Source organism: Monopterus albus, unplaced genomic scaffold, assembly GCF_001952655.1.
Source record: "Monopterus albus unplaced genomic scaffold, M_albus_1.0 scaffold15.1, whole genome shotgun sequence".
In the NCBI taxonomy this organism is placed as follows: Eukaryota; Metazoa; Chordata; class Actinopteri; order Synbranchiformes; family Synbranchidae; genus Monopterus; species Monopterus albus.
Genome location: NW_018127895.1, coordinates 1,594,817 through 1,606,391, shown reverse-complemented (window position 1 = coordinate 1,606,391; position 11,575 = coordinate 1,594,817). Strand labels below are relative to the sequence as shown.

At 42.1% G+C, this 11,575-nt stretch overlaps 1 protein-coding gene across 7 annotated transcripts in view; it reads right to left on the bottom strand.

Annotated features, from left to right (window-relative positions):
* Positions 1-3,873: 3,873 nt before the first annotated feature.
* Positions 3,874-11,575, bottom strand: part of mmaa (metabolism of cobalamin associated A) — an 11,009-nt gene continuing 3,307 nt past the window's right edge. For all 7 annotated transcript variants that reach the window (XM_020591869.1, XM_020591871.1, XM_020591874.1 and 4 more), the window contains exons 4-7: positions 10,268-10,438; positions 9,331-9,416; positions 8,450-8,599; positions 3,874-5,503 (exon numbers count right to left, since the gene is read on the bottom strand). In XM_020591869.1, coding sequence (XP_020447525.1) covers positions 5,207-5,503; positions 8,450-8,599; positions 9,331-9,416; positions 10,268-10,438 — 704 coding nt within the window. In that variant the 3' untranslated portion in view covers positions 3,874-5,206. The remainder of the gene's footprint in view (positions 5,504-8,449; positions 8,600-9,330; positions 9,417-10,267; positions 10,439-11,575) is intronic.

Genomic DNA, 11,575 nt, shown 5'->3' with positions numbered 1-11,575 from the left:
GGGGCAGCCACCCGCCTGCAGAGACAGAACAGCTGAATTCACTTAGGCTTGGCCAGCAATTAAAGTGCTGGATTAAGAGTGATTGCATTTCGTGTCCTGAGGAGGCGCTGCCTGCCATCTTGAGGGGTCTCATTAACATGGCTGCCGTGGGCTGTGCTGAGCAATGCCACAGGCAGTTAAAAAATAATGGAGACATCATCAACCTTAATGTCTTGTACCTGGAGTGGAGAAGATTTTATAATCACTATTGTGATGGGCCACAGGCTGCCAGTTGTGTGAAAGGGAAAGGTTGGATGAAGATAACCCTTTTTCTGACCAGACCCCTGTGTGGTTTTTTTGATCAGCTACTACACGTGGGGAGCCCGAGCAGCTGGATTTCATTAATTGAGTGCTGGCAGCGCTCTGCTCTGGCGGCAGGGGTGAGTCACACTGGTGGGATTGGTCTCTTTCTCCCTGATATCATCTTCCAACCATAACTACAAATAATTATTCACTAAAATCCATTACCCGAGGTCAATCAAGTTCCCCAATCAGTTCTAAAGTCCAATTACTGGCGCCAAGGCTCTATTCGCGCTTTCCTGCAGATGAAGGCCTGGCCCACAGGCTGCCCAGTAAATTACACATAGCAAACAGAGGAACGTGCATGTGTGGGAGAGTGAGCCCCCTCAGGTGGGTAATAAAGCAGAGGTACATACTGGTCTCCCTGGGGCATTTTAACCGTACCATCTAGCAGACTCCACCAGGTTAAATAGAATTAGCCCATGCAATGAAACTCACTTTGAATAGCAACCACGTCTCATCACTCTACAGGCTAGAGAGCATGCAGCATGCACAGCGCAGCCTGGTATTAACATCCATCTCAGCAGTTGATATAATAAGACATGTCGCCATAAGGGTCTTTTTAAAGAGGCTGCACAGTGACCCATCAGAGCAGCGTAATGAGTGGGGTGTTACATGTACACACACACACACACACACACACACACACACTCAGGGCTTCGCTACAGTTCTCCAACCCCATTAGTGTGTGGCTCCTTGTATTGTTTTGCAGCCATCTTGAAAGTGAGCAGCGAGCTTGAAGGAAATGATTCTCACACACTCAACTGTCACTACAGAGAGACAGCCGTGCAGCCAGCCGATTCAGAGCAGCCGGGTGGGCAGTGTGTGTGACGGCGCATGTGTGTGAGCGTATGCGACACGCTAGCATGCATGTACAAGACGTGGTGGAGGTGAGCAGGACGGATGCTCGTGCGTGTGTGTGTGTAAAGAGCGGGGAGGAGGGTGGGCGAGTGCAGTGGTATGTGCTTATGTGAGGAGTAGAGCAAACATAGGAGGGACGGGGTGAGGCTTTGTGGATCAGCAGCCCATGACCAGTTGTCACATTACACACACAGCTCCAAAATCAGCCTGGTAGGAGGGAGAGTCTGACATTTCCCTCAGTGTCAGGCTTCCCTCATGCTCTGATCCGACCATGAAACGGCCAGATTCTAACACTGACACAACCAACAAGAAGAAAAGCATAAACATATGTCTGAGCTATGATATGCTTGCTTTGTTTACTGACATTTGGAGCAGCCTCATTGTTTAGTGGTATACTCCAAACTTTGTGGGTTTGTAGGGGAAAAGCTGAGTTTTTGGACTGCAATTACAACATTATGTGGGCACAGTTTTGCTTTGTCCTGAGCCAGGAAAGGATTTTGACTTCAGACTGCTGACACAAAGGAAGGCTGTCAATTTAAGCCCCTCCATTAAACATGAAAAAAACCCTCATCAAAGAGCCAGTCTCTGTCCTCTGCTTACATTCAAGAGATCCAGCAAAATGCTAAACACATGTGGATGGGCCCTGTGTTTAGGCTAAAATGGGCGAACATGATCCGGCAGCTTTTGAGTTAATCTTCCTTAGTGAAACCGCATGGTGCTGTTTACACAAGAGACAACTGTGTGTGTATGTATATGCATGTCTGTGTGTGTGGAGAATGTCCAGAGCTGCAGAACTCGCTGTTCCCTTTTGCAAAGCCAGCGCAGTTACAGTGTGTATGTGTTTATGTCAGCATGATGGAGGAGAAGGGTGTTACTCAGACCTAATGAATCCATCTGCATTCAAGGGGCATTCTTCCCTCGTATGCAGGCAGGAGCAAACGAGCAGCGACCTGGGAGCCAGTCCAGCTTGGGGGGGGGGCTGCTCAGGCTCAGGCTTTCCAAAGCAGAACCAGCAAGGACAAGTTCAGATTAGTATCCAATTCACCTATGTTCTCTCTTGAAATACAGGCCATTTTCAAAGAGAAGGGTTGAGGTTGCAAACTGCGCGGTCTCACCCTCAATCCTCCAGTCGTGTACTGCACTAAGCCTCGCTCCTTTCAGTGGGGACTGAGAATAGCCAAGAAGGGTTTGGCACCAGGGGTGAGGACTACAGTACAGCCTGTGCTCCGGGAGAGTGGCAGCTGCTGATGTCCTCACCTCGGAGTGACCTGGCACCCTAGGCAACCTCAATGAAGAATGGATGGAGGGCAGGAGGTGGGGGCGTTACGAAGGGGAGGGCGGTTGGCACTGAGGGCCTAGTCATTAGGATAATGAATCCAGAGCTAAGTGGAATTAGGGAGACCTCTAATGGCTGAAGCAGGTAAGAACACACTACAAGGGGCAGACATACTGTATGATGCCCGCTGTGCACCTATCCATCCATCCATCCATCCATCAAACATCTAATCCATCCATCCATCCATCCATCCAACATCTTTACCCGCTTATCCTGTGGAGGGTCACCAATCCCAACTGACACTGGGCAAACCCTGGACAGGTCGCCAGTCTATCACAGGGCTGACACAGAGAGAGAGGCAACCACTCACATTCACACCTACAAGCAATTTAGAGTCACTGGTCAACGTAACCTGCATTGGAACCTGGAGAAAACACAGGCACAGGGAGGACATGCAAAAGACCCAGGTCAGCCGCAAAGTTCAAACTCAGAACCAGTGTAACACCGTGAACACTATACATGCTTTATAATGTTAAAATCTACTTATTACTATCTGTCACTGACATGGGAAGTTATTCACACCTTCCTAATTTTTGTAACACTGCTACAATACTATAATCTGCATTTATTAAAATGGCACCACGTTGTCTGAAATTGTGAGTGATCTCTTGTGATGCATTAAATAGTTTGGCTCCACGTTATGTTGCTGACATTGCACCTAAAGTACAAAACGTTCAGGATGGCAACTTGATTACTTCTGATTTTTAATACGTCTTTCATTTGCCCTAAAACGTCAAATTGCCTAAAACCTTCCCAGGACTGGAAAGAGAAAAAGCTTTAATCACTGCTCTTCAACCATCGATGACGATCTTCACTGTTACAGCTGGATTTTTTGTTAAATGTTAGAAGAATAAAAAAAAACTTTTAAAACTGGCTGTGACCAACACATTTTTCTCATGTATCCTGGATTCTGTTATTTTTACTCTATTTAATATTTTACTATTTATTGTATTTCTATTACAGGCCTCTTCTTTGTCAGAGCACGTTTTAACTAGATCGAGGACAGTGGTGCACAAATAAACTGTTATTAATTCTTTCACATCCAGCGTAAAGTGTGTTGGCATAATGGAAAATCATCAAAAATGTGACACACACGTCACACTGATAGCTCCAGAAAAAAATCCTGTTTGATGCTAATACAATGAGTCAATTAATCAAATAGACAATATACAGAATCGACAACTTTGACATTAATAGCTGTTTCCAGCTATTCAAATGTGAAGGCCTGCTGCTTTACTTCATTTTATGATCAGTATAAACTGAATATATTTGGGTTATGCACCATTATTTGGCCTAAAACAAGCAAACTTCAGATGACAACCAGGACTCAGGGAATTGTGAGGGACATTTTATTATTTTCTGACATTTTGTAGATTAAACAATTCACAGTTTGAAAAGGTAACTGACAGACAAACTGACGAAATCAATCACTTGTTGCAGCTGTAGTTTCAACTGGTACTTTAAGATGGATACTGTCGTAATGACTGGGATGTCTGTGTGGGAAAATACCTGCTGTGTAGATTACACAGGCAGTAGCTACCAACACTGGAGTCTACTACTTTACCCTGAATAAAGCAGCACTTCTGTTTAAAATTGAGTGTGTGACTTCTTTGTCTTTTCATCTCTCGTGGTGCCAGGAGTGCAGTGCATTAAGAAGGTAATTCTGAAAATATTAAAGTGTGTTTTGTCTGAATTAGAAGCAACTGTACCACTGACTCATTCAGGGGACACCCAGCGCTGACATTTCTGGCTCCAGAGTGCTGAATAAATTTCATTACATCTTTGACAAATCTCAGGACTAATATTCATAGAGGTTACACTAATCACTCTGCCTTCTTTCATATCACGAGCAAACAAGGAAAAGGAAAATCTTGGCCAACTGTACCAACAGATTTAATATTATTCACTTGTTCATTTAAAAGCCGCCTTATTCTTTAAAATTCTGATTCCACTCTGAAATAAAGACAGTGAATAAAAGACATTTTGTCCAAGAACTGTTCACAGTAACTCAACGAGAGAAACTGACTATACAAATCCCACTGCCCTGAATCTAATCCTCTCTAAACATGTCTATTAATGGTCAAACTGTGCACAGTAATAGGAATTTAAAATAACTTATGACAGATAATACACCCACTGCTGTATTTGTCATGTCAATATTTATGGCATGAACAAGCCCCTGGCTTCACCATCTAAACACACTGTTCATAAAAGTGATCAGTATAGGTAAACTGTCCATGAGGGCTGCAGTGCCCTTATAGGAGAGGGCAGCCAATATCTTCCTTACATGAGAAAACCAGCATGAGGTCAGCAAACATATCTGACAGAACTCTTGAACATCGTCTCTCACAAATGGAAATTTTTTAATCTTTCCACTTCACTGCCCAAATGTGAATGTGTCTTGAAGCAGCAGGAAAGACGTGCTCAGCCAGCCCACTGATGCTTTGGATTAAAGCATGCTGAAACCGGGTTCCTCTGGAAAGGGTGACTTCTATCTCAGGTATTTTAAATTTCAAATCAAGTGTTAAAGGAGAAAGACTGCTTCTTTCTGTGTATACCACAGTCAAGGTCACAAATTCTCACTTTGTCCTGGCGTTTTGTTTTGTTTTTTTGTATATTCGTAATCAGCAGAAACATTGATCCTTCTCCAAAGTACAGTCCCACTGATTACTATGATGATGCAGATGATGATGAGAAGGCTTTGAGAAGCATGTCAGCAGCCAGGCCTGGAGAGATGGCTCCTTTGGTGACCCTCTGTTCGAGGTGGGGTAACGCCTCTCTGACACTGGGATGATTTTGGAAATGGGAGAGGACGTTCTCCTGGATCAAACTCCACATCCAAATCCTTTGCTGGGCCATCCGCCGGCCCTGTAGTTCACCGCTAGCTAACATGGCATCCCGGTATGACTCCATCTTGGCCCAGATCTCTGGGATACCTTCACCGCTGAGTGAGGAGGCACGCACCACCTGAGGAAGTTAAAAGGGAGGGGTGCGGGATGCATGTGTCAGGTTAAAGCGGCTCTTTTTCAGCAACCAGGTGGTTGTCCAGACAACTTGACTGTTCAGCCTGAGGATGTCACCAAAGGCACAGCAAACCGCCTTTCATACTTCATTCAGTATGGGAACCTTTAAACATCCTGTGGACTTGTGCCTCACTTTTAAGATTCTGTACGGCATAGCACGTCCTCCTCTGAGACGCTGTCAAACTCACGGACAGTACCTCCTGGAATGTAAAGGCAGTGGCCAGAGGCGACTGTGTTGTCCCACTCAGCCGCAGCAAAATTATTCAATGTTTCTGTGAGAAGCCTCTGGGATACAGAATACAGCTTTTTTTTAAAACCGAACTTTAAATACAGTAGGTTTAAAATCATCCTTGTAGCAGGTTAAGGCACACTGATGATAGACCGATTAATCAGCTTAATGTTTGGCATTTTTAGGTAACAGGTGCCGGTCAATATCTACGCTCAAGAGCTCGACTAATGCAGGTTTTATTTTACACAGTTTAGTTTTTTGATTCACTGGACATTTTGTTAATAATGAGGGGAGTGCAGAGCGTAGCAGAGATGATGCTGATTATTTTTAAATTTTCATATACTTGAATTCAAATATTTTCATAGCTCAGTATCTAATAACTGTTTAAGTTCAGCAAATTTGTCTTATTATTTTTAAATTGCTGTATATTTCTTATCTTATGTGAAAATAATTAAATCCAACACGGCATCAGCAAATGGGCATCAGGCAGTGAAAAACTAAGGCACATGCAAACATAATGGTCCTGGTTTGACTACAGCTGAGACCTTACTGCATGTCATTTCCTCTCTTTCTCCACCTGCTTCTTATCTCTGTACCATCTTCTGTCCAAAGGGAAAACTATATTAAAAAAAAAAATTTAATCCTACTAAGATTTGTACTTCTGGATGATCTGGTGTTTTTATAGATTGACTAACTTGTTTATAGTGTTTTATATTTATCTGACTGTACTGTTCTTTAAGACCAAGTGTTGTGAAACCTATTTCTCTTTTCGTAGCAAACTTTTCTATGGACAACATTTGACTCATTTTGTTAAATGTAACCGTTTTGAGAGTGGACTCCGAGTACAAATCGACTGTTCAGTTAAACTGGCACATTTATAGGGATGTATTTATAATGATCAATCTGCAATGCCTCCTATACAGTATATAAACAAATAAGAATTAAGTTTTAGTTTCAGCATCATGCTGTGTGTAAACCAGAAATGCCAAAAACAATTACTGAAACAGATACTGTTGTTTTCACATTAGAAAACAATCCATGAGGGTTTCTGTCAAATACTTTAGGGATTTGGTAAACACACTATTAAAAATATATTAAACTTTAATAATGAGAGCATTTTGTATCAATTTTATTTCAGCTCCGTCTGTGGAGTAACTGCTTTTCCCCATTCTCTGGCTTTCTTCTCTGTTAAAGTTTTTTTTTTTTCGCTTTGCATTTCCATCCTGGAAGAAGCTGTCACGTCACTTTTCTAACAGCGCGGTTGTTCATCTCCCCTTAACACCTTGCTCAGACAAGCAATCTGGGGATAAATGTCACTTTAGTCTGTTCTTCAACAAGTGACTTCATGTCTCTTTTCAGAGCTTGCTACAGGTTCAAGAGCACATGATGAAATCCAGGGTAACAGTTAAATTCAAAGCAGACACAGAAGTGAAAGTGCCTCCGATTTTCTGAACACAGAAAAAGTCGGGGAATTCAGTCATGCAGTCAGAACCCATGAAACTACTTCTATAACAGTTAGCCTTCTGTTTTTACCACTTAATCACACAGCAGAGAAAAGACAACAGATTTCAGCATTGAGGTATATAAAAACAAACCCACAGATCCTCTCCACTATCCAGACTGCTAAAGTGTAATGAAATTACATGTATCATTTAGAGATAATTTGACATCAACTGGCAGAGTTAAATACGACAGGCTGGAAAATACTGAAGGCCTGTGATCAACTGCCATTTATGAATCCTGTAATTACATCATTAGGTTAATCATTTTACAAGAACTGGATACGAGTCTGATGGAAAACCAGGACATCAAACTTTGAGACTTCATCTTCACTAAGCATCGTCTTTAAAGCACTAGCCCTAAAAAAAAAAAACTGATGTCACCTTAGTGTGCTTCCTGGAGGTTAGACCTAACAATTAATCAATTAATTTGTAAAACGACTGGCAGATTAGTATGTTTTAAATGCACAGTATTACCAAGAAAACAGAAGTCATAGTAGTATTTAGTATTTCATGCTAAGTGAGGTAGATAATACAGGGCAGACTGAAGAAGATGAAAAGACTAATTAACTGATTATGTTACTCTAGGCCAGACACAGAAGAGGGCAAAAAATGCAAAGGTGACTACAAATAAAAAGATGGAAAGAGACTATGCAAGCAGACCGTCAGCTTTTATGTGAGTGTGCAGGCTTCTAATCAGCGAAATGCATTACACATCAGCCGAGCAGCAGGAGCAATGGGAGGGGGGTGTTGCCTGGCAGCTTGCCCAGTGGGCAGATGCTGCATTGGGCAATGAAAACAAAGGGACAAGGCCATGCATGCATGCAGGTAGGTGGGCCGGTGAGCTAGGACATATGCAGGGAGGGGTGAGACACTGCAGTACCGCAACCATGACGCTATGATATCATCACACCCACCCGCACACACTCCCCCATCCTGGGTGAACTGACCTCTACCAGGGAGAGCTTGTCGGGTCTACAAAGCAGTTAATACCTCTGCTGTAGCTGCCCAGGAGGTCAAATGTTGAGCACTTGTCAATTATTTTTTAATACATAACCATTCTGTTGTTGGCTCCTTCCTTCACTACACTGTCAGTACTGCTATAGACACGCAAATGGCCGCGCGCACACACAGTCATTTGCTTACACACATATACACGCACCTTGGGGTTCCAGGACTTTGACTGTCTCCTGAGCAGCTTGAGAGCACTAGTGTACTCAGTCTGGATCCTCCTGGCCGGCACCACCAGGTCTCCATCTGCCTTTGTCACCACCACCAGGTCAGCCCTCTCAATGATGCCCCTCTTGATACCCTGGACAGAGGTTTTGCCATTAAAGGGGGGGGGTCATTAATTTCTCATAACACTGAAATAAATCTGATGTCTAGACGCCTAATCTGCTGAGGGATCCATGTGCAAAGTGATGGATCAGAACTCAATATCCCAGTGCACTTCAACAACTGTATGTCACATAATGTGAAGGCACTACAGGATATATTTTACACTAGGTTAACGGCACCTGGCAACACTACTGTACTGGCAACCTGATACATTTACTGTTTACTTCATAGTTTCAGTGAATTTGAAAGCATCAGTTTCATTTAAGATACAATAATTAAAACAAATGCCACTTGAGCTGTGTCCCACTATTAATCCTAATGAGCTGGGTTAATTAAGTCAATTTATCTAATTAAGCCATTAATTTAGCTAATAAATTAATTAGCCTATAGGTTTTGTCAACATAACTTGTTACATAAAATGTGAAATCTGTGGTATAAGAGTCAAGAAGCTGGAATCAAAATGTTTTTCACTGTTGCTTTTCTGGAGAAGTAACCCAACTTTACAGAAATGTGTGTATAATGCATTACTCGTGATCACATGACCAGCGCCAAAACATAATGAAGTTACCGGACAGTAATAAGAATACAGCAGCAAAGTAAGAGCGTAGTCTTTAGTGAATTTGAAGACATGAAGATGAAGATGTCAGATTAGCACTGGTTGAAAAGCATCTTTCTTCCAGTTCCTGACAGATGATGTTCACTGACCTGGAGTTCATCGCCACCTGCTGGTGGAATCAGCAACACAAACATGTCGACCATGTCAGCAACTGCAAACTCTGACTGGCCCACACCTGGAAACAAAAGCAGAGTGTTTTGACTGTTCCCTCTGACCAACAACAGGGCAAAGTTGACTATTACAGCAAATCCATAAATCTCATTCTTAAAACCAAATCCTCACTAAAGAGCCACCAATTTACATGTTCCATCATACGGTTACAATGCTACAGGTTTGTCTGTAAAGGCTTTTACAGTAGCACTTATGAAGAAGACAAAAAAAAATTAAGACATTCGGTGTAAAATAAAGATTCTTGATCAGAAATGCAAAAATGCTTTTGTATAATCATGAGCTTTCACAACCTTGACAGCGAATAAATTTGAGCCTCTGCGACACCACCAGTGTGTCTGATGAACAAGGGCCAGTGTCAGACCTCAACACTTAGTACTGCCCAAACTGTGACTGCCACACCAAGACTGAAAACTGAGCACTGAGAGTTGCAACTCATATTTCAGCATAATCTTACTTTTAATGAGTACTGTGGCTTTCATCATTTACTTCCTGATTTTAAGCATTTCAAACACATTTTAAGAGAACACTAATATTTATGAAGTTTGATAGATTCACAAAATGGGGTTGTATTGCACTGCAACAAAATGTGCTACTGTGCAGAGTTGCCACTTTTCTTTTGCGGGTGTTGAAAATCGAGGTTTGATACGATGGAGGGGTAAGAGAGGAAATTCCCAGTGGAGAAAATGTCCAAAGACAAAAAAATTTTTAAAAATGCTGGATATGGATTAGACATGGTGAAACCCAGAAATCTCTCTAAAGATGGATTTAAAAAGAATAAAAATCTAATCTTTTGCCTGCAGTGTAAATATAACCTTAGTATTAAATTAGATATATATTTGGAAATGTCTATCTTACCTACAGTCTCTACAAGGACAAGGTCATATCCAGCCCCCTCACAGAGAACAATGGCCTCATTGGTTGTTCTAGTGACTCCACCAAGTGTTCCAGAGGTCGGTGACGGTCTGATGAAAGCGTTCATGTCTCTGGAGAGTTCAGTCATACGAGTCTTATCACCCATCAGAGACCCTGCAACCACAAGGATGGCTGTAGCACAAATTAAAAGATTTTTGGTGTAATGGTGCTGCTGCTGCTGATTGCACAGCAATTACAGTGGCATCCTACTCAGTTACCAGTTTATTAGGTATAGCCAGCTAAAACTACATCAGACTAATCCAAGAGGAAATCCTCCTTCATGAAGGTGATAATGTTTAGTTTTTGTTCAAACTGCTTTAGAGAGGTGTTGACTCAACTGTGTGATCATTTTAGAGGCTGTGGTTTGTGCTGCTTTTGAATTGTACTGCATGAGAAACCTGTTGCTATAATGCAAAACAATTCAAAAGCAGCACAAAACTACAGCCTCCAAAATGATCACACAGTTGATTCAACACCTCTGTAAAACAGTTTAAAGAGCAGCCACAACCCTTTTCTTAGCTGAAAAACTATGTATATGGACATTTAGTAGTGTTGTTAATTGCTTCAGGTCCAAATAATGACATTTTATGCCAAAGCATTTAGATTCTGCATTTTCTCACAAGTATACATAGAGACTGCCCTCTACTGGTTGAAGCTCAGCTACTGCAATAAAACTTTGCTACTGGACAATATCCTCCCCCCTGCCAATGCAAACTGTGGAGAGTCAGGAGTTGAAGGTGCATGAATTTAGTAGAGTGATCCAGTAGACTGTTAACACAGATTGTTGTTATTGATTATTGATAAAGGGGGAAAACATCTCCAGTAAGGTTAGCTTGTGTTGATAAAGTTGGCTACCTTGATAGCTAACCAAGGCTGCTGTATCATGTTACTGCAGGGCCTAAATCCATACAAGTGTCTGTTGCCTAGTTTTATCTAGCTGCCCTGTGAGATCAATCAATCAGTTGTGAAAGTGACAAATATTGCAATAAATCAGCTGTGCTTCAACTACGAGAGAAGGTAATGTAGCAGAAGTTGGTAACATTAGTGTACACATTTATTCAGCGGTTGTTGCAGATTATGCGAGTTGTTCTGCTGGTTAGATTGTCGGTTTGACTAACATGATGGCACATTTAATTCAATTTAGACCCCTGTGGCATCTCAGTCTCAGGTGACAATGATTCTGCTGTGTTTGCATTAGCAGCGAGATCCCTTGCATCAATCTAGGAATCGTTATGTCATGTAACGCATTCC